The 26,106-nt window shown below is 35.1% G+C and overlaps 1 protein-coding gene across 1 annotated transcript in view; it reads left to right on the top strand.

Moving 5' to 3' along the window:
- Positions 1 to 204: 204 nt before the first annotated feature.
- The window catches only part of LOC102809630 (uncharacterized), a 57,777-nt gene continuing 31,875 nt past the window's right edge, over positions 205 to 26,106 (top strand). Inside the window, exons 1-18 of the mRNA XM_085500567.1 lie at positions 205 to 318; positions 1,336 to 1,491; positions 1,822 to 1,907; positions 3,830 to 3,877; positions 10,558 to 10,677; positions 11,823 to 11,881; positions 12,060 to 12,148; positions 12,698 to 14,487; positions 14,644 to 14,739; positions 16,552 to 16,702; positions 16,990 to 17,178; positions 17,709 to 17,843; positions 18,610 to 18,711; positions 18,875 to 18,919; positions 19,483 to 19,674; positions 20,074 to 20,202; positions 25,355 to 25,475; positions 25,750 to 25,889. Coding sequence (XP_085356693.1) covers positions 205 to 318; positions 1,336 to 1,491; positions 1,822 to 1,907; positions 3,830 to 3,877; positions 10,558 to 10,677; positions 11,823 to 11,881; positions 12,060 to 12,148; positions 12,698 to 14,487; positions 14,644 to 14,739; positions 16,552 to 16,702; positions 16,990 to 17,178; positions 17,709 to 17,843; positions 18,610 to 18,711; positions 18,875 to 18,919; positions 19,483 to 19,674; positions 20,074 to 20,202; positions 25,355 to 25,475; positions 25,750 to 25,889 — 3,762 coding nt within the window. The remainder of the gene's footprint in view (positions 319 to 1,335; positions 1,492 to 1,821; positions 1,908 to 3,829; positions 3,878 to 10,557; positions 10,678 to 11,822; positions 11,882 to 12,059; positions 12,149 to 12,697; positions 14,488 to 14,643; positions 14,740 to 16,551; positions 16,703 to 16,989; positions 17,179 to 17,708; positions 17,844 to 18,609; positions 18,712 to 18,874; positions 18,920 to 19,482; positions 19,675 to 20,073; positions 20,203 to 25,354; positions 25,476 to 25,749; positions 25,890 to 26,106) is intronic.

A 26,106-nucleotide genomic window follows, 5' to 3' on the forward strand; every position in this document is an offset into this window, starting at 1 on the left:
ATTTTGACCAAAAATGGTGATTTTTTTTCCCTAAAGCTGTTGATTCGCAATTTTCGAAAGGTAAACTTAGGGCGGAGGAAGTATTTAAACTTTTCACTGTCGTCAACAACTCATGTCGAAGAATAGTGTGCTCGTTCGCATCCCATTCACGAAGGTCTCAATGGACACGATTATTGAGTATTTAGAAAAGTAAAACGATGTTCAATGACCAACAACTTGACTATCACATTTTTGGCGTTTCTAAAACTACTACTCAAAAGAAATAGGGATTACTTCAGTATTGCAGCATCGGGGTTCATCAATAACAGAATAGAAAAGGTGCGAAGCATGTTCCATACGTTTGCCGACCATGCACCAAAGCAGGAACCAAACTACCGTACCAATCACTATTATAAAGCAATGAAATACACTTTTTACATGCATATTTTAATAAATGTCGTCAACGCTCGGTAAAAACAGCCTGGGCCTATACTCGGGATGCCTTCAACTTGTCAAATGTCTAAAAACAGAGGGGTGGGCTTATACTCTAGGAGGGGCTTATACTCGGGGAAGTACGGTATCTGCCATTTAAATAGCTGCAAGAGATAAAGATGGGTATACTTTGATGTGTATCAACTGTGTTTGGCAAAATGTTTTTCTGAAAATCAATACAATTGTTATTATTATTATTATTATATTTTGTTTCATATTCATCAAAATATACTTCAATATTAAGTAATTTGTATGTACAATACAGGTTCTTGATGTAATCAAGGCCAGTTAATATGTATGAATAATTATGATGACATACCCATTTCAGAACCCATCTTGTCTGACATAATTGTATTTTCATAGCTAAGACTGGCATAATGGTCTATGAAAGTTGTCTTATTGGCCTTTTCATGCAAGAAAACATATAATTAGACACCAAAAATGTCAAAATAGGACCATTATAACAGATTTTATGAATTTTACCCTTCATGAAAAGTGTCGTAACGCAAGGTCAAAAATAGGTCAAACTATATATTTTTGAACTCTACTCGTCAAGACAAGTAAATTGATATGCATCTTAAAAGAATTTGGCCATTTTTGAATTTTGACTCGAAAATGTAGGTTTTGGGGCCAAAAATGGGCAAAAAATGATTTTTAAGTTTGGCATCGCCCCTGACGTGAAACCTTACTATATAAGGAAGTGATTTAGCATAGATGCCTGCTTGTAACAAAAAATGCTGGAAAAATATTTGTTTGAACACTTTTCTACCTTCTGCCGGCTGTCTGAATGTATTTATAGCGAAAAATACTGATAACTATATTTTTGAAATGTCTCATTGATAGCTGTATACATTTTCTTTACAGGTGGTGAATGCAGGCCAGTTTTTGGGCAAAGAGAATCCCAGTATTGGAATGTCTAGTGAAGCTAGACGGTTTATGGAGCTTTGTAACGAAATAGATGATTTCTGCAATTCAGCTCAGGTGGTTACAGTCTATGTAAGATTTCCTGAAGCTGGACAGGTTAGTACATAACAGTAGTGAAAATTTAAAAGTATTAAATAAAGAATCCCCAAAAGTTCTGCAAAACCTCTCAGACAATACGTTCAGTGAATGAAGTCACTGTCAATTATTGACCATAATTATGATTGATTCATTGAAATTTATGACAGTGTCAATCATATGGACATTATCCACTTGTGCTGCATTTTCATTTTCCTTTTTTCTTTGACCATCATTGCCAATCCACAGTGTGTGATTTTGTGTAACTTTGTTCTACTATTTGTATGTTACATTACAATGTATCTGATATTGCACACTATATTTTATTTGGTTTCAATTTACTCATCTAAGATGTGCTTAGCTATGGGACCTGATAAAAGATGGTACCGTGTTCGAGTTTTAAGTGTAATGCAGACCACATTGGGGCCACAAGTAAAGTAAGTAATATTGCATGAAAAACAGTCTGTTTTAGTTCACAGATTATTTCGTAGCTTTTTCAGATTTGCTACATCATTCAACTGGTTCGTCTTCCAGTCTTTGAAATAAAATTATGTGTATACTCTTGCTGTACACTAACCCTGGGTGACCACTTGTTAGCTGATTCCATTGCTATGCTACTTGTGATAACATTATTTATCTTCACACCTCAGAATGATTAACAGATTCAGCATGTTTTGCAAGTATCTTGGCAGCTAGTGGCATTAAAATTAAACTTTCTACAAACATGTTATTTTGTTCAAGCTTGAACTACAGTAGAACGTTGATTATCCGGACTGTTAGGGGGACATGCTTTTTGTTTGGTTATGCAAACAGTTCGGATATGCGATCTTATGTGGCTGGGGTCGAATTTACAGGCTCACGTACACACAAATTCTAACATACATGAATGTAATGAAATCAAACAATAATACATGTAGAGTACGTCATTAAAAACATTTTTATTTAATCAGTAATATATTGTATTAAAAATGTTGCACGCTGGAATGTTAAAAAATGTTTCAAAATGTCCGTAAAATGTAGCGATAATAAAGTTCCTTTGTTTCTTTCTTGGGAAAACCAAGCCCTGAAACCAAGTGAAGACGGATTTCTCTAAACGATCGTCATTGGCTGTTTTCATTATCATTCGTTTCAGTCCTGCACTTGAATCCATTTTGCTGGAAAAATCCAGCAGCTTTTGTTTTGCCTTGATATAGGATATCGACGATTTACCAACACATTACTCGGTAGATAGATTGCTTGCGGTTTCGCCACGTTCTAGTCGATTTATAATTGACGCCTTCGCGTCCAAATCAAGCACACAGCGTTTGCGTTTCACTGGGGTAGCCATGTCAACGCTAGATAAAAGACGCTGATAAAGTGTACAGGTGAAAGGTCGCTTCGTATTCGCTGTGTACAGATCTGCTCGATGTTACCAGATTGCTCGTGGATTTTCGAATGGTAAACTGCTACAAGATGTCCCGATTTTATTTTTAACACCTAGAACGATTGACATAATAAATTGTTGTAAAAATCCAGGTTGGCTACTGTGATCACCGGACATAAACACTTCGACGCTGTGAAACCATCAAACGGCCCGCCGACTATGGTCATTGGTTGCCATTGTCTGCTGATAAACCATCAAAGAGGCACACCAAGGTTTTATCGTTTCGTCTCTCTTTTTCACTGCACTATTAAACTGGCGTCGCTTCTGTGGCAAGACATCCCAGAAGTTATTTTCTTTCTTTTTTTATTCCGAAGGGGATGTGACTTCTGATAATGGACATTAAAATTAAAAATCGAAAAAAAAACATGGGATTGGCTCATGGCCGCGTTTCTTTGACGGCAGCGGAACCCCGTACAATTTTCCCGGGAAACTCATCCGAACTGCGGTAACTTACAGCTTGGTAAAGTTAAGGATCTGACTGTAAACAGTGGAGAAGACATTTGATGAAGTTTGTGTTTTTAGGACATTTGTTATTTACAGCGGAACACTGGTGTTGCATAATAGGCTTGTTTGAATTTAGGAAATTATTGGATACAGTACATGTAATTCGTGTCATTGTTTGCGCAGACACTGTAAACAATGAACGTACACGTGAAAGACGTCGGATTACATGTTGATAATAGCTTTATTGAAAGTGTTGCACTAGGAAATCACACAAGACGACTGTAGTATTTATTGTTCACAGTTGACTTTTTTATTATACGGAACACGGCCAGACATGCATACAAACTTTAGGGGACACACAGTAGGTTCGGATAACCGAACATTTCGGATAATCGACTTCCGGATAATCGACGTTCTACTGTACTTAAGTAAGTAAATATTGGTAGTCAGTGATTCATATTGTAATGAAGTGATTTATATTTTATGTTCCAGATGTTACCTTGTTGACTTTGCTGAAACTCTCCTAGTGCCACATTCCAAGTAAGATGTGTTATTATGTGAATATTATTGCATGTACTATCAAATCTGTGTATAGTGACAAGCTAAGAAACTTCATCAAAATGGTCTTTATAGACAGGCGGTCTTTATATGGAGGTTGGATTATTTTTTTTATGGATTGCCATCTCATTCATCTGACTTAATATTTGTACAGAAAATAACGAGATGGTACTCTTGCAACAAAAACACATTTTATTTGGGTTGATCAAAATTAAAAAAAGTTTGGCTTGAGGAAATTAATAATTGTTTTAAAAACTGTATGCTAATATTATTTTTGTCTCTAAACAAAGGCAAATCAGCGAAATTATTGCTGATAGGGTGGTCACATAGTCTTTATACATAGCTTTCTATTCTGTTATGTCTTGAGACTGCCTAAAAGTGGTCACTATAGGCAGGTGGTCTTTATACACAGCTTTCTATTCTGTTATGTCTTGAGACTGCCTAAACGTGGTCACTATAGGCAGGTGGTCTTTATACACAGCTTTTTATTCTGTTATGTCTTGAGACTGCCTAAAAGTGGTTACTATAGGCAGGTGGTCTTTATACACAGCTTTCTATTCTGTTATGTCTTGAGACTGCCTAAAAGTGGTCACTATAGGCAGGTGGTCTTTATACACAGCTTTCTATTCTGTTATGTCTTGAGACTGCCTAAAAGTGGTCACTATAGGCAGGTGGTCTTTATACACAGCTTTCTATTCTGTTATGTCTTGAGACTGCCTAAAAGTGGTCACTATAGGCAGGTGGTCTTTATACACAGCTTTCTATTCTGTTATGTCTTGAGACTGCCTAAAAGTTGTCACTATAGGCAGGTGGTCTTTATACACAGCTTTCTATTCTGTTATGTCTTGAGACTGCCTAAAAGTGGTCACTATAGGCAGGTGGTCTTTATACACAGCTTTCTATTCTGTTATGTCTTGAGACTGCCTAAAAGTGGTTACTATAGGCAGGTGGTCTTTATACACAGCTTTCTATTCTGTTATGTTTTGAGACTGCCTAAAAGTGGTCACTATAGGCAGGTGGTCTTTATACACAGCTTTCTATTCTGTTATGTCTTGAGACTGCCTAAAAGTGGTTACTATAGGCAGGTGGTCTTTATACACAGCTTTCCATTCTGTTATGTCTTGAGACTGCCTAAAAGTGGTCACTATAGGCAGGTGGTCTTTATACACAGCTTTCTATTCTGTTATGTCTTGAGACTGCCTAAAAGTGGTCACTATAGGCAGTTGGTCTTTATACACAGCTTTCTATTCTGTTATGTCTTGAGACTGCCTAAAAGTTGTCACTATAGGCAGGTGGTCTTTATACACAGCTTTCTATTCTGTTATGTCTTGAGACTGCCTAAAAGTTGTCACTAACACAGGTTTGACTGTATATGAAGTCTATGTTAATTTGCATGAAGGCGCAACAATGTCATGTAAATCATTATCGGATAATTATCGTCTAATAAAATTTAATGAAATGTGGCAGAGATGTCTAACTTAGACATTTTTAGACATTATTAGATGCCCAGACATACCTGTCTAACTTAGACATTATTGGACGATATTGTCGATATGGAGAAAAACAAACTGACCCAATAGTTGCCCAGACTGACCTGTCTAACTTAGACATTGTTAGATGATTTTATCGATATTATCGATAATATCGGAGAAAAACGAACTGTCCCAATAGTTGCCCAGACAGACCTGTCTAATGTAGACGTTGCTGTACATTGTTAGACGATTTTATCGATAATATCAGAGAAAAACGAACTGTCCCAATAGTTGCCCAGACAGACCTGTCTAACATTTTTAGGCGATAAAATCGGATAACGTTACAAAGTGCAATGTCGCGCCTTCCTCTTAATTTGTGCTGTTCCATTATATTGCTGGAGTTGAATGCTTCAAGCATTTTCGACTCATTTTAGTGATTGAAGGGCACTGCTTGCTATGCAAGTAGTTGTCATGAAAGACCTATTTGGATGAACAGTCAAAACCAGTTTAATGGATACCAAGGGTTGACTGCCAGCCAATCGGACTGGTTAGTGAATAAAAAGTGCCTGTCCTTATTGATGATGAACATGACCCTTGTAAGATAAATTCAGACATATGAAATAAAAATTTTGTTTTGTTCTTGGTTCATCATGTTCATTTTATGGTTCCAGTGGATTTTTACAAATCTGAATGTATAATGTAAAACATATATTCATTTTCCACATTTACAGTTTGTACCTTTCCCAACTAAAATCATCCCAGCTGTGACAGGAAGACAAAGTCTGAAATTGGGGGCTGTTAATATGTACACAAGTACTATACTATTAAGCTATATCATACATAGGATGTGTTATTTTGTGGTTTGATCAAATTTGTCGAATTGGTGGCCATTTTGTCTAAAATCCTAAAAATCATCATATTTTTATTACCTTATTAGCATAATTAGTTAATTTTCAGCTTTTCACCTGATATCTTAAGTACTAATCATCACATTTCAATGAGACTTGCGACATAGATCTTTTAGGACTATGCAGAGACCTGATTAATTTTGGGGTAAATAATTGTGCATATTAATTACCTAATTTGCATAATTAGTTAATTTTTTGCTATTCCATTGCTGTTGCACTGATGTCTAAAGAACCACTCATTGGATTTTAATGACACTTTTAAAGAGTACTCATCATCACATTTCAATGAACCTAGGACTATACACCATATTAGTTTTTGGTAAATATTTACGCTTCTTGATCACCTAATAAACATAATTAATACTTGTATCTCAAGTACTGATCATCACATTTGAATAAAATTTGGTACATAAATGCTCTAGGACAATAGTCAGCCTGATTAATTTTGGGTTAAAATCTGTTCATATTAATTTTCTAATTAGCATAATAATTAATAATTTTTTGGTTCTAATCACATTTCAATGAAACTTGGTACATAGATATTACATTGCACAGATCTTATTACTTTTACAGTGTGCAGACCTTATTAGTTTTACACTTATATCTGTTCATATTAGTTACCTTATTTGCATAAGGTTTTCCATCAGTATCTCAAGTTCAAGTAATTTTGAATTAATTTTTAATGTGTCTCCAATACTCTCAGCACACGGGAGTTCTTTCTAAGCTTTCTTTGATTATTAATTGTTATGCTGATTTCTCGCTTAATATATCACCTGATTTAGTTGAAAGTTTGTACTCAAGTACTATTATTAATATAGGTAATACCAAAGAATGTATTTTTTTTATTTGTGAATGTATCTGATATCATTTCTCACAGAGGAACTTGGCTTTGTATCAGGATCATACATCTTGGATTACAGATGCACATCTTTTTAACATCTGTTTCTCTTAGATTGCTTGCATGATTTTCTTGAATCTGCATAGTGAATTTTGGTTCTACATTAGGTTTTCAAGCTATTAGTCCCCGTTCAGACGAAGTCCGAAAACAGGGACTATTAATATGGGTTCGTTCCGTTCGTCCGTATGTACGTACCTTCGGAGCTATATCTTGGACACCCATTGGATTTCATTCAAACTTTACATGAAGACAATACATAATGTCTTACATATGCGTGTCAAGTTACTTTATGATCAGGAGAAAAAATAGCCGACTGGTGGTCATTTTGGATGTAAAATTTGCTATTTTTAGTCCCCGTTCGGATGCAGTCCGAAAACAGGGACTTGTGTTTTGACCTCTGTTTGTTCGTGTGTGCATGCGTGCGTGCGTTCGGACCTGTATCTTAGAAATGCCTGGACCAATCACAATCAAACTTCACACATACATCATACATGATATTATACATATGCACGATCTGATTCAAGATGGCCGAATTGCGGCCATTTTTGTGCTAAAAATCATTAAAATCAAGCATTTTTAGGCTGTTTACAGATGGATTTTGTTCAAAATTGGTATATACGTTAGACATTATAGGACCTTGATGCACACCATTTTGTTTTTCAGATAAGATTCAAAATGGCCGACTGGTGGCCGTTTTGTTTTAATGAATGTGGTTCTAGTGCCTTATCTCTGACTTGCTTTGAATGATTATGCTCAAATTTTAAATATTCTTGATAGACCATGTCATAGATATACACATATATTGGTTTGATGATCCTATTAAAAATGGCAGAATGGTGGCCAGTTTTGTGCTAAAAAATCATCAAATATCAAGCATTTCTGGCATTTATGGATGGATTTCGTTCAAACTTGGTACATACATTAGACATTACGGGTTCCTGATGCACGTCATTTTATTTTTCAGATCAGATTAAAAATGGCTGTCTGGCGGCCATTTTGTTTTAATGAATGGGTTTCCAGACCCATATGTCTGACTTGTTTTGACTGATTATTTCAAATATTTAATATTCATTATACATCATGTCGTAGATATACGGATATATTGGTTTGATGATCCTTTTCAAAGCGGCCAAATGGTGGCTATTTTTGTGCTAAAAAATCCTCAAATATCAAGCATTTCTTGCATTTATGGATGGATTTTGTTCAAACTTATAACATACATTAGACATTACGGGTTCTTGATGCACATCATTTTATTTTTCAGATTGGATTCAAAATGGCTGATTAGCGGGCATTTTGTTTTAATGGTTGGGCTTCTAGAGCCATATCTCTTAAATGCTTTGACTGATTATATTTAAATTTTATATATTCGTTATACATCATGTTATATATATATATATATATATATATATATATACAGTGGCCCCTCGCTAAGTCGCGCCTCGGTAAGTCGCGATTCGGCTAAGTCGCGGGTACTTTGATGGCTCCCAAAATTTCTATTGTTGTTTTGACGCTGTCAGAACTTTTCCAGAAAAACTGAGAGAAATTATCTATGAAGGTGGTTATTTTGACGAACATGTTTATAATTGCGATGAAACTGGTTTATTTTGGAAGCTGTTACCGTAGAAGTCGCAAGCAACAGCAAGCGGCCCACATAATATCAGACACAAACAAAATAATCAACGCAATGTTTACAGCAAACATAATCATGATTTTATTCGAATACTGCCTGACACATGTGATGATACATCAATTAACTAAACCGAGGGTTTATATGTGCTTTTTATATGTTTTTCAATGCACGACCTCCCTCTTTCACGACGTCCCTCGGTAAGTCGCGGCCCTCGATAAGTCACGGTTTTTACTTGGATCCCAACACCCGCGACTTAGCGAGGGGCCACTGTATATATATATATATATATATATACATACATGTATTCAAAATGGCTGATTTTGAATGCTGTTCCAGAGCAATATCTCTCAATATGGACAAGTACTTGTTTGACGATCAGATACAAATGTCAATCATTTTAATGTTAAAAAAATCATATTCCTGACATGGTTATATTCCAGCTATATTACTATAAACAAAACTATAGATCTTAAATTTGATAACTAACTGGGACTGTGCTATGCATGGCTTGTTGATACCTAATTGTGTCCGCAGCAATTTTTCGGAATGACTGGGCCGATTTGGATCAAAGTTGGTATGATGATTATACATATTGGTTTGTAGGTGCACGTCATTTTTTTTTCGTGATTCAAACAAATATGGCCGACTAGAGGCCATCTTGAATGCAATGAATGTTTCTGTTTAAATTTTCTTCAAAGATAGTATACCAAGAGATACATCTGCACCAACATGATTTTTGTTATTCAATTCAAAATGGCTGGTCAACGCCCAATTTTCATGTAAAAGCGCTAAATCATCATTTTTACATGTCCGATGCTGTTTCTCAGAGATGGCTGGGCCGATTTGGATCAAACGTTGTATGATGATCATACATATTTGGTTATAGGAGCACGTCATACTTTTTCCTAGATTCAAACAAATATAACTGACTGGCGGCCATTTTGTTTTTCATGGTACCCATCTTACTTTCTCTTGAATGCAATGAACATTTCTGTTTAAATTTTTATACGAAGGTAGTTTGCCAAGAGACACATCTGCTTCAACATTATTTTTGTGATTCAATTCAATATGGCTGACGCCCAATTCTTTTGTAAAAGCACTATAAATCGTCATTTTAACATGTCCGGGGCTGTTTCTCAGAGATGACTAGGCCAATTTGGATCAAAGTTGGTCTGATGATCATGCATATTGGGTTATACCCCGGTAGTTGCATGTCATATTTTATCTGTGATTCAAACTAATATGGCTGACTGGTGGCCATTTTGTTTTTCATGATACCCATGCCTACTTTCCCATGAATGCAATGAACATTTCTGTCTAAATTTTTTACAAAGACAGTATACCAATAGATACATCAACATGAACATTATTTTTGTAATTTGATTCAATATGACTGCCCGATGTCCAATTCTCGTGTAAAAGCACTAAATCATAATTTTTTACAAATCCATCTCCTATTAATGGTTTCAATCTAATCTCGATGACTTCATCAGCATCAAATTGATATGTTAGATCACAAGATTTTGGACAGGTACTGAGTCTTTAACAATGACTTTGCCAATTACAGTACCTAACAATCAACAACTGATTGCATCACCGATTGAATGCTAGTGATGGATTTTGGCATTAAATACAATACTGTGCATTGTCAATGCTTATTTTCTCATTAGATTATTATTAGATAATTTACTAAAATGATTGCCGTCATAGCAACCACAAATAGTTTATTAACATCAGATTTACTATCATAGGTTAAGAAAGGCACCATTGAAGTTTTTGAAATGTCCACATCAAGCTAAGAAGTATCAGTTATTTGGTGTTCAACCAGTTACACTATTGACATCTATGGAAGATTTTTCTACCACAATGCAGTAAGTTAATTAGTCTATTAAGTTTGGCTGTATCTTATGAACACTTTCTTGGTAAGCAGTAGAACTATAGAGAAGTTGAATGTGAGCTCATGGGTCAAAATAATAAAAAAAAATAACCTGGTGGCTACAACATTAGTCATGTTAAAAGATGACTTTTCAAACAACTGCTCAAAATGTTGTAGTTTTAATAATGATTGTAATAACTATTTTTTTCAGCAAAATATAAGTACAATGATAATGCTACAATAGATTGGTGTCTGTACTTATGTTCATGGCTGTCCTAATGTGCAATCAGTTTTCAGATATCCTGTTAATGTATTATGATGCCTGTTTCATGTGATACAATGCATTGGTTATTTTTGCTATTAAACACCCCTGATGTCCAATGGGTTATTGATGATCTGATTGATATACGCAATTTGATTTTGACAACTTGGCAATGCTTTTTTTGAACAATTGTTTGAAATAGGCTAAAAAAATGTTTCTGGTATATATGGGTAATTTCAGACATTCAATGAGGTGCATTTTAGTGTTAATATTGCATATACGTACTTTGTTTCAAATTCTTCCAACTTCAACCTTGCAGTGTACAGGATTTGTTTCACTGATGTATCGATCGCCAAATTCTCATAAAATATGTACAAAGTTGCTGATAGAAATAAGTTAAAATGCAATGTGTCCTAAAAACTGTAAATTTATTAACTTTATAAAAAAATCAGCAAAATCGTTTAGCGATGACTATAAATTGTCAGTAAACTTTATTCAAGCAATGGCGTTCCTGTATACGAATGAGATATGGAACGCACTAAGACAAATGTGACAAGCTCACAGAGTTCATGATTTTGTAATGCTGTATTTATTTGTGGCGACAAAAAGCTGTGAAACAGATACATAGACTTTATGACCATGTGATATCAGGTTTATCAAACATGTGCATATCTGAGTGGAGTAATCACTCACCTTGGATAGTAGAGTCAGCAACCATGTAGCCTGATGTGGGCTGATAATGCTGACATGCTTCATGGGGGGAGAAAATGGATGATATGCTATGCAAATTTGTTTGACTAAACTTAAAGTAAAAGTAATATTGCAATCTGAATATCATTATTGAGTTTTTAACTAATTCTAACTCATATATATCTTAGGCCGGTTCATAAATGGGACACAGCTGCTAATGAGTATGTTTCTGCTTTGATCAAAATGGGTAAGTTAACTGCAAGTACATACAAATAATGTTAGTCTTCCAGAAATTGTCAATTCTTCTTATAACTGGTTCATTAATGTGATAGCATAATTTAAGTTATATGCTCATATATCCTGATTGTAAATGTAAAGTATGATGTGGAACTTTAGTGTGAATTCATTGCTTTTTTGTTGTACAGAGACCTTTGATGTTATGGTAGAGATTTGCCATATAGACAAAGACAAAGAACACCATGTTATACTATACCTTAACACAGCTAAGGGTTTGGTGAGTATTTAGTAATCTGCTGTTACTGTACAATACTGCTGGATTAATTTATTATTAATTTGTTTGCGAATACAAAATTAGTGAACCATAAATAATATGTTATATACTCTGCTTGCATGCCTCTACTACTACTTAAGCAGATAACGTTCAGATCTCTTGGGAACAGCAACCAATCATAACTTATGAACTTACGTGTTATGAAGGTCCTTTTCTAGTAAATGGTTCACAAATCTCAACAGAGGAAAGCTGCTGAATGCTCATTGTATATTTCTCCTTGATCAGAGGTGATGTACATCTCGAAATGGAATATCAATAACGTTTTCTGGAGCCAGATCTACTACTACCTATATTGTATCTGAGGCATTCCTGGATTACTATCTCTTAGTTGGATATCACCACACTCCATCAGGAAAATAATGAACTGTCGCCTTTCTGAGTAAAGCTGGGATAAATAATTATTACCTGATGACTATGTACATTTGTATAGATTAATACCTTTGTCTCTGTGGTGATAATATCTTTAATGTATGATTGTTGGTTGGTTTACAGATCAACTTAAATCAACTGTTAGTAAATGAAGACTATGCTATTGCTATTGATGATATCAAAGGCTCACTTGATGGGAAGTGTTTACCAACAGCCAGCACTCCAGATGGTAGAACTAGAACGGTGCTGGGTTCAGAGTACACTAGTCAGTCTACAACACCAGACACATCATGCAGTGTATCACCAATTCAATCTCTAACTTCTGTAGAGAAAGCTGGTAACAAAGCTTTTGCTTTAATGCATTCCCAGAAAATGTACGAGGGTGATTCAAAAGTTCAAAAACCTGGCTTCAGAGATTCCTACACATCTCCATTAGAAGTAGATGTGACTCATGAAATTAAAGGCGATGGAAGAGAGTCTAAAGAGTGTGCCACAGCTAGCAGTCTTGACGTGGAGCACGAATCTACATCATCACTGATTGGCTCCAGTTACACTGATGCTTTCAAGCAGAGACAGAAGCTAGAAAAGGCAAGTTCTGATAATGTTATAATGCTGACAAGAGACATGGAACAAGATGCTCTAGTCCAGAGGTTTATTGCTGGGTACTCATCAGTGAGACAAGCTGAAGACTCTTTGTTGAAAAAGACACATGACTCATCTACATCATTGAATAAAGGCACAAGCTATCGTCTTAGTACGTTGAAGTCTATGTTGCAGATGGTGGAAACACAGCCCTCAGAGCCGGATTCTCTAAGAACTCCTGGTTTTGTGGAGTCACCAAATAAACCTTCAGCGGAAGCTTCAAAATCCAAGGGTATGAGAGATGAACGTTTGTATTTTGTTGATGAAAGGAAGATGCCAGTTGAATCAATAAAGAGCTGGCAAATGAAATCTCTATCCTCAGAATATGAAAGATTCAGAGAACCAGGTGACCATTTACCACCTTCTATTAAAAGAACATCTAGATCTCTGATGGATCAACTAACCCATCATAGAGGAAGAGAAGAAGGTTTACAAACTAGTCCCGAGTTTGGACAGTTTAGACAGCCTGTGGAAGATGAGAATATAAAATATGAAGGTACACCGGAAGATCCTAACACCAGTCAAGGTTTAGTTGTAAAGAAAATCAGTCCAGGAACATTTTTCACCAGACAGGCTGTAGAGGATCTGAAGCATTTATCTGGATATCAAGATAGGAAAGAAGAATTTGGAATCAATGCAGCCTCAGTTTTAAAGATGAATGAAAGCCCTGAAGCAGTCTTTTCAAAACAGGTTACGAAGGACCAGGCACTGTTACCAGATTCAAAAGAAAAAGAAGCAAACCTTAGACTTAGTCCGTCTCTAGGTGTAACAAAGAATGTCAGTCCAGAAACATACTTTTTCAAAGGCAGAGGTAAAGCTCTTGGAATAAGTCCATCAATAGTAAAGAAGAATACTAGTCCAGAAATAATCTTCTCCAAAGGCAGAGGATTGAAAGCCCTTGGAACCAGTCCTTCAGTTGTGAAGAAGGACACAACTCCAGAAAAAATCTTCTCCAAAGGCAGAGGAATAGCCATTGGAGCCAGTCTTTCTTCAGTTGTAAATAAGAACGCAAGTCCAGAAACGGTCTTCTCCAAAGGCAGAGGATTGAAAGCCCTTGCAACCAGTCCATCCTCAATAGTAAAAAAGAACACAAGACCAGAAACTGTCTTCTCCAGACAAGCTCCAGAGGACCAGCAACTGTTGTTAGGTAATAAAGGCAAAGAATTAACCCTAACCAGTCCACTTCTAGTACTGAACAAGGGAAGAGGTCTGATTTCTAGACTACCAAGGTGTGCTGAGAAGAAGCAAATGACAACTAGTGATACAGTCAAGTAAGCCATTTTTTTTTGCTCTTATCGAATATAATAGAATCACTATATCATCAATCATAACTCAGGCATGCCAAGCTCGATTTTGTTAAAATTAGGTATGAATGTTATACATATCATTTATATCTCATAATTTAAATAGTGTGTTGTATTTTTCAGATCACCGACTGTAAGTAGTAAAAATTGGGCTCTTGATGGATCCTTCAATGAAGAAGATGTGTCATCAACAGATATTAGTACATTGATAGGTCAAAGGTAAGATTTCTTTACTGTATTCCTGTTAATAAAATGCAGCTCTGGGAACAGTCAATAGTCAGTACGTTTTTATAAAACATTAAAAAATGTTTTCATTAAAAACTGAGAATATTCTTAAACACATTGCTTTCTGAAGTAAGCGAATAATAATACAAAAAAACAACATATTTTTGAATCCCGTGTGTCTGTATGTCTCTCTGTATGTATGTATGTCACTTTTTTTGTTCCACCATTATCTCAAGAACCATTAATCAAATTTTGATGAAACTTGACACATGGATGCTCTGAACGCGCAGAGTTGATTAGGTCTTGGTAAAAATCAGTTAATATTAATTACCTAATTTGCATAATGATTAACCAATTTTTTGGGTTTTCCACTGATATCTCAAGTACTAATCATAACATTTCAATAAAGCTTGGTACATAGATGTCATATGACACTTCACAGACCTGATAGTTTTTAGGATATATCAGTACATATTAATTACCTAATTTGCATAATTAATTCATTTTCAGCTTTTGATATTTCAAGTAGTAATCACATTTCAATGAAACCTGGTACATAGTTACTTGAGAACTGTGCAGAGACCTAATCTAAATATTTGTTCACATTAATCACCTTATTAGCATAATTAGTTAATTTTCAGCTTTTCAGCTGATATCTACATACTAATCAATACATTTCAATAAGACTTGCGACATAGATCTTCTAAGACTATGCAGAGACCTGATTAATTGTGCATATTAATTACCTAATTTGCATAATTAGTTAATTTTTTGCTGTTCCATGGCTGTTGCACTGATGTCTAAAGAACCACTCATTGGATTTTAATGACACTTTTAAAGCTCGAGTACTCATCACATTTCAATGAACCTAGGACTATACACCATATTAGTTTTTGGTAAATATTTGTGCTTCTTAATCACCTAATTAACATAATTAATTAATACTGATATCTCAAGTACTGATCATCACATTTGAATAAAATTTGGTGCATAAATGCTCTAGGACAATAGACGGCCTGATTAATTTTGGGTTAAAATCTGTTCATATTAATTTTCTATTTAGCATAATAATTAATAATCTTTTGGTTCTAATCACATTTCAATGAAACTTGGTACATAGATATTACATTACGCAGATCTTATTACTTTTACAGTGTGCATACCTTATTAGTTTTACACTTAGTTACATTATTTGCATAAGGTTTTCCATCAATATCTCAAGTTCAAGTAATTTTTAATTAATTTTTAATGTGTCTCCAATACTCTCAGCACATAGGAGTTCTTTCTAAGATTTCTTTGATTAATTGATAAATTTTATTGGTTCTCATTTCTGAAAATTCAATTAGTCACTATACAATCATAATTGACCAACGTTGTACATGGACACTTATGCGTTTCACGGCATGCAATTTGATTGACAAGGAACCAAAACATTGCTGCTATTTGTTGCTACTGACTTGCTTGCAATGAACATTGTACATTGGTGCAAGTCACAGCCACAGGGAAACTTACCTGGATGAGTGACCTTGTGAATTTATCTTTTTGATACAACACAGCTGAAACAAACTTGTATGAACAGACCTGTAAAATACTCTGCATAATCAAGATTAAAAATGTGTAAAATATGCAAGATTATGCACTAACAAAAACACTATTCCTTATATAGTTCTTTATGTTGCTAGTCAAAGTGGATTACATCAGTCAATATATGAGTGTTTCATTGAACATATAGGCTTACACCCCAAACTCAGTATATATGAATTGGAGTCATTGATAGTCTAATGATAGTCATATCTACCACTGTAGGATCATGAAGCAGCTGACTGGTGCCACTGATGACAGACCAATTCAAAATGAATCTTCTTCTTTAGCAGGACATGTATCAGTGTATGGTGATCTCAAACCCAAGCCTATCATTGATATCAACAGAACTCCTTTTCCTGATCTTCTCAAACAGGTTACTTTTTTTCTACTTGGTTTTAAATATTGTCAATGTTGTATAAAAGTAGCTGTTCAGTGTTGGTAAATATCAAATACTTATTATCGTATGCATTTGGGTATAATTCTTGTCATACATTTGTCATTTGCAGTGTCTGTATAAACAGAATACCTGCATTTAATTGTGTATGTATGCATTCTTGCATATCAATTAGCTAATTTGCATGTGTATTTTCATTTATATTCTAATTCTTATCTCCACAAGTATTTGTTAACTACAGTGTGTATACTATGTTCTACTTGCAGCCACTTGAAGATCAGGGATTTCCAGGCCCAACTTTAGTGCAAGCCTATGCCTGGCCATCTATTTTGAGAGGCAGAGACTTTGTAGGTATATCTGCTAGAAGCACTGGTAAAACACTAGCATATCTCTTGCCTGCATTGACACAGCTATTGCAGGCCAGCACCTACTCTAAGTTGCCATCAGGAGAAGGGGTAAGTTTCAACTCGCTGAGTTCACCATCAACTGCTCTTGCATGCATTAATGTTGCATTAATCCTTTGAATACCATTGTCAGCTTTTTGCAAAATTATAATGTACAGACTGCTCCTTCCCACATGAAATGTTAAGAAAAATTGAGAAGCCATTTTATCTGAAACTGTCTTAAAGTTCAAAATGATGATGAAATTTGGTGACAATTTTATAAAAAAGTGAAAATATTTGCACTGATTTTTTAGGGGAAAAATATCTGGCACTCAAAGGAAATATAAAATTTGACATTCAGCAGCCAATAATTATCAGTACATTCATGTTTGTCAGAAGCTTGTCTCACAGAAATCAGTTGTAGTGATTTGGCATTGGTGTTGACAACTTTCATGAAAGTCGCTGTGACAGAAATGTTATCTGCAACCAAATTTCGCAAAATTTACAAAAAAAACATTTTCTCGCTAAATTAAAACATGCTGTAGCTTTATATTATCCATTGTAATAAAAATGGTTTGCTTTTCAAATTCCTTCATTTGTAGCCGTTAGTATTGATACTGTCTCCATCGTGGAAAAGAGCCCAGTTCATTTATGATAATTGTAAAATATTTCTACAAGAATCAGAATCCACAAGAACACTGTTACTGTTTGGAGCGGGTTCAGAAGACACTCAAATTGTAAGTACAAATGTAGGTCTTAAAGAAATGAATTGATGATTATATGTAATTTTCTTTATACTTCAAAAATGATTGAGATCACCGGACAATGTTTTGAGAAGTACAATAAGGTTATAAAATGTCATGGACGATTTACATTGAATCCTTTTTGTATTGGTTTCTATGGTGACATTTTTGCTTCATTATCTTAAAATGTTGATTAATGACGTATGTTTTGAGCAAGATATGTATGTTTTTATACTAATATTACATATGTGTATGTGTTCGTTGCAAACTGTATATGCCTTATTAGTAGCGCATGAACTTACACAAATGACAGAAATTGTTGAAATAACTTACATTATTTAATATGCAGTGTGTAACAAATACAATTTATGGTTTGAGTATTCTTCTATAGAAGATGCGCTTGTAATAGAGCAAATACTGTATTGTTATTGATATTCTGCATTTTGTAGAAAACTGATTTAATCTAGCGAGCTCCAGTGTGATAATGTTTTTCTATTTATTATTTACAATGGGAAGTTTCCTCCCACAATGCACTGCTCACCTTTATTTCCAAATTTGAATTTACTGAATATCCACATTAATAAAAGTGTGGTCAAGTTGTTTGATAGATTCAAGAATTGGAGGGCATATACTGTCAGTTGTCGGTAGTATCAACAGTATATCACTCATGTGATTTGCATGTGATATCTTCTATGCATCATGCATGTAATGCACACTACTGTTGAGAATAATAATTTGTTTTTTTTATTCCATCTCATAGTTTTCTCTTTTAAGTGGTTGTGAAGTCCTAATTGCTACCCCAAGTTGTTTGGCAAGATTATTAGAGAAAAGCTACACACTATTGAACAGATTGTGTCATCTGGTAAGTATATTTGATGTTATGAATTGCATTACAGATAAAGTCTGTAGGTGGACAAAAATAAATGCTTTTTTTGTGTGACTTTATAGTTGAAACACTGAGGGCGCTGTTCCCAAATATAACATCACTGATGCATATAATTCATGTTGTCACTATGTTTTGTTAGGTGTTTGATGATGCTGATTTGTTGATGGAAGATTTTCCCTCGCAGGTAGGTGCACGGTATGAACTTCTCTGATGTACAGTATTCTTGGTAGAACACAGATCTGTGTACTACTAGTATATGAATAACTCAAGTTATAGGGGAAGTCGTGTTACCATGGTGTTATCAATGGGAAGACATAAAATTATCATTCAAGTTAAACTGTTACAATCCACCAAAAGAATGAAATTTATAATGTATAAGGGTATGCATCTTGTGTTATATGTGATGAAGTTCAAAGTCAAACAAATTGCAAGATGATCCCAAAAGTCGCTGACAAACTTCCATTTTGAAAAATACTTAAAGCAAATGAGTATATTTTGCAATGCTGGTACTATGGGTTTTTGCATTTTTTGAAAAACCTGATTTCAACTCTTGCACAATGGGTTAACATTTGGCCCTGTATTGGGGGTGGGGGACCTGTAAAAATAATGGATATCACCTGACTTTTGATCCATCTATGGTTCAACATGTGTAGAATCTACTGAGCTATTCAATGTTAGGTTATAAAATACCTAATGTATGCAATGTCACATGATATGGTTCTGTCCAATCATGTTCTTTGATTTCAGATCAATGACATAATGAAATCCTATGCTGTATGTTTATCCAATCACCGTGGTAGATGTTCACCAAGACAGGTGATCATTATGAGTACAGTCTGGACAGCAGGTATAGAATCACTGATGAAAGCATACCAAGTTGATCCACTCATTGTATTAACATCAAAAGTAGAAGCTGCTGTATATAGCAAAGTAATACAGGTAACTCAGTCGCCTTGCACTCATATCACTAGTAAAGTGTAATTGGATGATTCTTTGTTGTACAGTAGTAGTTTTGTTTTTAATCTCCTGTTTAGAAACAGTTCTGGAAAAGTTATTATTAATTTTCCTCTATCTATGCATCCATCCAAAGCTATTTCTCAAACATATGCATTGACAATTTTTTTCAAATTTTCATTGAATCAAAGACAGTGTCAAACCCTAAAAGTCCAGAAATTGAGTGTGATATCTCATGGGGAGACCTACTCTGAGTGCTGTATAGAGGATTATTGTTGTACCGTCATTGTGTTAATCTGTTCACACACAACCTGTTGTCCAACTTAAACTGTTGATTTGTTATTTGGAGATTGTTTGACATTGCTGTTTTTACTTTGTTTTCAGACTGTGCATGTGTGTTTGTCAAGTCAGCGTTTTGCTCTCTTACTGGATGAATTAGATTCTGTGTTAAGCAGGTCAAAGAAAACTATTCTCTTCGCAAACACCAAGTCTGATGCAGTGTGTTTACAGCAAGTAAGTCAGAAACATGTCTGATGCAGTGTGTTTACAGCAAGTAAGTCAGAAATATGTCTGATGCAGTGTGTTTACAGCAAGTAAGTCAGAAATATGTCTGATGCAGTGTGTTTACAGCAAGTAAGTCAGAAACATGTCTGATGCAGTGTGTTTACAGCAAGTAAGTCAGAAATATGTCAGATGCAGCGTGTTTACAGCAAGTAAGATAGAAACATGTCAGATGCAGTGTGTTTACAGCAAGTAAGATAGAAACATGTCTGATGCAGTGTGTTTACAGCAAGTAAGTCAGAAATATGTCAGATGCAGTTTGTTTACAGCAAGTAAGTCAGAAATATGTCAGATGCAGTGTGTTTACAACAAGTAAGTCAGAAATGTGTCAGATGCAGTTTGTTTACAGCAAGTAAGTCAGAAATATGTCAGATGCAGTGTGTTTACAACAAGTAAGTCAGAAATATGTCAGATGCAGTGTGTTTACAGCAAGTAAGATAGAAACATGTCAGATGCAGTGTGTTTACAACAAGTAAGATAGAAACATGTCAGATGCAGTTTGTTTACAGCAAGTAAGTCAGAAATATGTCAGATGCAGTGTGTTTACAACAAGTAAGTCAGAAATATGTCAGATGCAGTTTGTTTACAGCAAGTAAGTCAGAAATATGTAAGATGCAGTGTGTTTACAACAAGTAAGTCAGAAATATGTCATATGCAGTGTGTTTACAACAAGTAAGTCAGAAATATGTCAGATGCAGTTTGTTTACAGCAAGTAAGTCAGAAATATGTCAGATGCAGTGTGTTTACAACAAGTAAGTCAGAAATATGTCAGATGCAGTTTGTTTACAGCAAGTAAGTCAGAAATATATCATATGCAGTGTGTTTACAACAAGTAAGTCAGAAACATGTCAGATGCAGTGTGTTTACAGCAAGTAAGATAGAAACATGTCAGATGCAGTGTGTTTACAACAAGTAAGATAGAAACATGTCAGATGCAGTTTGTTTACAGCAAGTAAGTCAGAAATATGTCAGATGCAGTGTGTTTACAACAAGTAAGTCAGAAATATGTCAGATGCAGTGTGTTTACAGCAAGTAAGTCAGAAATATGTCAGATGCAGTGTGTTTACAACAAGTCAGAAATATGTCAGATGCAGTGTGTTTACAGCAAGTAAGATAGAAACATGTCAGATGCAGTGTGTTTACAGCAAGTAAGTCAGAAATATGTCAGATGCAGTGTGTTTACAACAAGTAAGTCAGAAATATGTCAGATGCAGTGTGTTTACAGCAAGTAAGATAGAAACATGTCAGATGCAGTGTGTTTACAGCAAGTAAGATAGAAACATGTCAGATGCAGTGTGTTTACAGCAAGTAAGTCAGAAATATGTCAGATGCAGTGTGTTTACAGCAAGTAAGATAGAAACATGTCAGATGCAGTGTGTTTACAGCAAGTAAGTCAGAAATATGTCAGATGCAGTGTGTTTACAGCAAGTAAGTCAGAAATATGTCAGATGCAGTGTGTTTACAACAAGTAAGTCAGAAATATGTCAGATGCAGTGTGTTTACAGCAAGTAAGATAGAAATATGTCAGATGCAGTGTGTTTACAGCAAGTAAGTCAGAAATATGTCAGATGCAGTGTGTTTACAGCAAGTAAGTCAGAAATATGTCAGATGCAGTGTGTTTACAACAAGATAGAAACATGTCAGATGCAGTGTGTTTACAGCAAGTAAGTCAGAAATATCTCAGATGCAGTGTGTTTACAGCAAGTAAGTCAGAAATATGTCAGATGCAGTGTGTTTACAGCAAGTAAGATAGAAACATGTCAGATGCAGTGTGTTTACAACAAGCAAGTCAGAAATATGTCAGATGCAGTGTGTTTACAACAAGTAAGATAGAAACATGTCAGATGCAGTGTGTTTACAGCAAGTAAGTCAGAAATATGTCAGATGCAGTGTGTTTACAACAAGTAAGTCAGAAACATGTCAGATGCAGTGTGTTTACAACAAGTAAGTCAGAAATATGTCAGATGCAGTTTGTTTACAGCAAGTAAGTCAGAAATATGTCAGATGCAGTGTGTTTACAACAAGTAAGATAGAAACATGTCAGATGCAGTTTGTTTACAGCAAGTAAGTCAGAAATATGTCAGATGCAGTGTGTTTACAACAAGTAAGTCAGAAATATGTCAGATGCAGTTTGTTTACAGCAAGTAAGTCAGAAATATGTAAGATGCAGTGTGTTTACAACAAGTAAGTCAGAAATATGTCATATGCAGTGTGTTTACAACAAGTAAGTCAGAAATATGTCAGATGCAGTTTGTTTACAGCAAGTAAGTCAGAAATATGTCAGATGCAGTGTGTTTACAACAAGTAAGTCAGAAATATGTCAGATGCAGTTTGTTTACAGCAAGTAAGTCAGAAATATGTCATATGCAGTGTGTTTACAACAAGTAAGTCAGAAACATGTCAGATGCAGTGTGTTTACAGCAAGTAAGATAGAAACATGTCAGATGCAGTGTGTTTACAACAAGTAAGATAGAAACATGTCAGATGCAGTTTGTTTACAGCAAGTAAGTCAGAAATATGTCAGATGCAGTGTGTTTACAACAAGTAAGTCAGAAATATGTCAGATGCAGTGTGTTTACAGCAAGTAAGTCAGAAATATGTCAGATGCAGTGTGTTTACAGCAAGTAAGATAGAAACATGTCAGATGCAGTGTGTTTACAGCAAGTAAGATAGAAACATGTCAGATGCAGTGTGTTTACAGCAAGTAAGTCAGAAATATGTCAGATGCAGTGTGTTTACAGCAAGTAAGATAGAAACATGTCAGATGCAGTGTGTTTACAGCAAGTAAGTCAGAAATATGTCAGATGCAGTGTGTTTACAACAAGATAGAAACATGTCAGATGCAGTGTGTTTACAGCAAGTAAGTCAGAAATATGTCAGATGCAGTGTGTTTACAACAAGCAAGTCAAAAATATGTCAGATGCAGTGTGTTTACAGCAAGTAAGTCAGAAATATCTCAGATGCAGTGTGTTTACAGCAAGTAAGTCAGAAATATGTCAGATGCAGTGTGTTTACAGCAAGTAAGATAGAAACATGTCAGATGCAGTGTGTTTACAACAAGCAAGTCAGAAATATGTCAGATGCAGTGTGTTTACAACAAGTAAGATAGAAACATGTCAGATGCAGTGTGTTTACAGCAAGTAAGTCAGAAATATGTCAGATGCAGTGTGTTTACAACAAGCAAGTCAGAAATATGTCAGATGCAGTGTGTTTACAGCAAGTAAGTCAGAAATATGTCAGATGCAGTGTGTTTACAGCAAGTAAGTCAGAAATATGTCAGATGCAGTGTGTTTACAAGTAAGATAGAAACATGTCAGATGCAGTGTGTTTACAGCAAGTAAGTCAGAAATATGTCAGATGCAGTGTGTTTACAGCAAGTAAGTCAGAAATATGTCAGATGCAGTGTGTTTACAACAAGATAGAAACATGTCAGATGCAGTGTGTTTACAACAAGTAAGTCAGAAATATGTCAGATGCAGTGTGTTTACAGCAAGTAAGATAGAAATATGTCAGATGCAGTGTGTTTACAGCAAGTAAGTCAGAAATATGTCAGATGCAGTGTGTTTACAGCAAGTAAGTCAGAAATATGTCAGATGCAGTGTGTTTACAGCAAGTAAGTCAGAAATATGTCAGATGCAGTGTGTTTACAGCAAGTAAGTCAGAAATATGTCAGATGCAGTGTGTTTACAGCAAGTAAGATAGAAATATGTCAGATGCAGTGTGTTTACAGCAAGTAAGTCAGAAATATGTCAGATGCAGTGTGTTTACAGCAAGTAAGTCAGAAATATGTCAGATGCAGTGTGTTTACAGCAAGTAAGTCAGAAATATGTCAGATGCAGTGTGTTTTTACAGCAAGTAAGATAGAAATATGTCAGATGCAGTGTGTTTACAGCAAGTAAGTCAGAAATATGTCAGATGCAGTGTGTTTACAGCAAGTAAGTCAGAAATATGTCAGATGCAGTGTGTTTACAGCAAGTAAGTCAGAAATATGTCAGATGCAGTGTGTTTACAGCAAGTAAGTCAGAAATATGTCTGATGCAGTGTGTTTACAGCAAGTAAGATAGAAATATGTCAGATGCAGTGTGTTTACAACAAGTAAGATAGAAACATGTCAGATGCAGTGTGTTTACAACAAGTAAGATAGAAACATGTCAGATGCAGTGTGTTTACAACAAGCAAGATAGAAATATGTCAGATGCAGTGTGTTTACAGCAAGTAAGTCAGAAATATGTCAGATGCAGTGTGTTTACAGCAAGTAAGTCAGAAATATGTCAGATGCAGTGTGTTTACAGCAAGTAAGATAGAAATATGTCAGATGCAGTGTGTTTACAGCAAGTAAGTCAGAAATATGTCAGATGCAGTGTGTTTACAGCAAGTAAGTCAGAAATATGTCAGATACAGTGTGTTTACAGCAAGTAAGTCAGAAATATGTCAGATGCAGTGTGTTTACAGCAAGTAAGTCAGAAATATGTCAGATGCAGTGTGTTTACAGCAAGTAAGATAGAAATATGTCAGATGCAGTGTGTTTACAGCAAGTAAGTCAGAAATATGTCAGATGCAGTGTGTTTACAGCAAGTAAGTCAGAAATATGTCAGATGCAGTGTGTTTACAGCAAGTAAGTCAGAAATATGTCTGATGCAGTGTGTTTACAGCAAGTAAGATAGAAATATGTCAGATGCAGTGTGTTTACAACAAGTAAGATAGAAACATGTCAGATGCAGTGTGTTTACAACAAGTAAGATAGAAACATGTCAGATGCAGTGTGTTTACAACAAGCAAGATAGAAACATGTCAGATGCAGTGTGTTTACAGCAAGTAAGTCAGAAATATGTCAGATGCAGTGTGTTTACAGCAAGTAAGATAGAAACATGTCAGATGCAGTGTGTTTACAGCAAGTAAGTCAGAAATATGTCTGATGCAGTGTGTTACAGCAAGTGAGATCTATCAAGGCCTAAGAACTGATTATAAAATATGTTTTGGATAAGTTGTTCTTGTTTAATCTGTTGCATCACAAATACAGCACTGAGTGTTATTTATTCAATTTGTTTGCAACTCTGCTAAACTCTGGGTCACATAGCTAATGATGCATACTCTTTGTTTTCAGTTGTTTTCTAGTTACAGTCATTTCAGTTTACTTGCCCACAGCGATCTGATGGACCATCAAATGGAAATGATTAGACATGAATGGAAGTCTAATCACAGAGATGATTCTAATCCAATATTAGGTAAGAAGATATTGATGTAAACAACAGAAAATAATTTGTGTCTTTGTTCATTGAAGCTGTAGAGATGCAGTTGTTTGTCAAATTTCATTCCCACTTTGCGAATATGTACATGTGTGTAATATATAAAAACTTTGAACAAAACCTATCAAGATATGTCTGAGATGTTTGCCAAGTACATGAATACATAATTATATGTCCATTTTTCTATTCTGATTCAGTTTTTAGAGCTTTGGCAAAGTCTAATATATTTACTCATTATTGTATATTTTTACAGTGATGACAGATGATGTAATACTTGATCTTGGTATAACAGATGCAAACTGTATTATCCACTTTGATTTCCCACCTAATAAATACAAGTTTGGTAATAGACTGGGTTGCATGGCAGACAATTATGGAGAATGTCACAGAAAAGTGAGTGTATACTTCATCCATGATTGTTATACTTGGTGTTACCGGTATGTGCTCTAGTATATGTATCACCTCCTTCATCAACATCCTGGTCTGTCTGCGTCAAAAATGGCAAGTCTGGTTGCTTCGATACTTGGTATATATGTACCTTGGGTGCATGGACCTCATTTTGTGACAATAAATTCAATTCTGTTATTTCAGTGAATATATTTTTTGTAAA

This window comes from Saccoglossus kowalevskii, chromosome 6 (assembly GCF_978046115.1).
Source record: "Saccoglossus kowalevskii chromosome 6, keSacKowa6.1, whole genome shotgun sequence".
NCBI classification, from domain to species: Eukaryota; Metazoa; Hemichordata; class Enteropneusta; family Harrimaniidae; genus Saccoglossus; species Saccoglossus kowalevskii.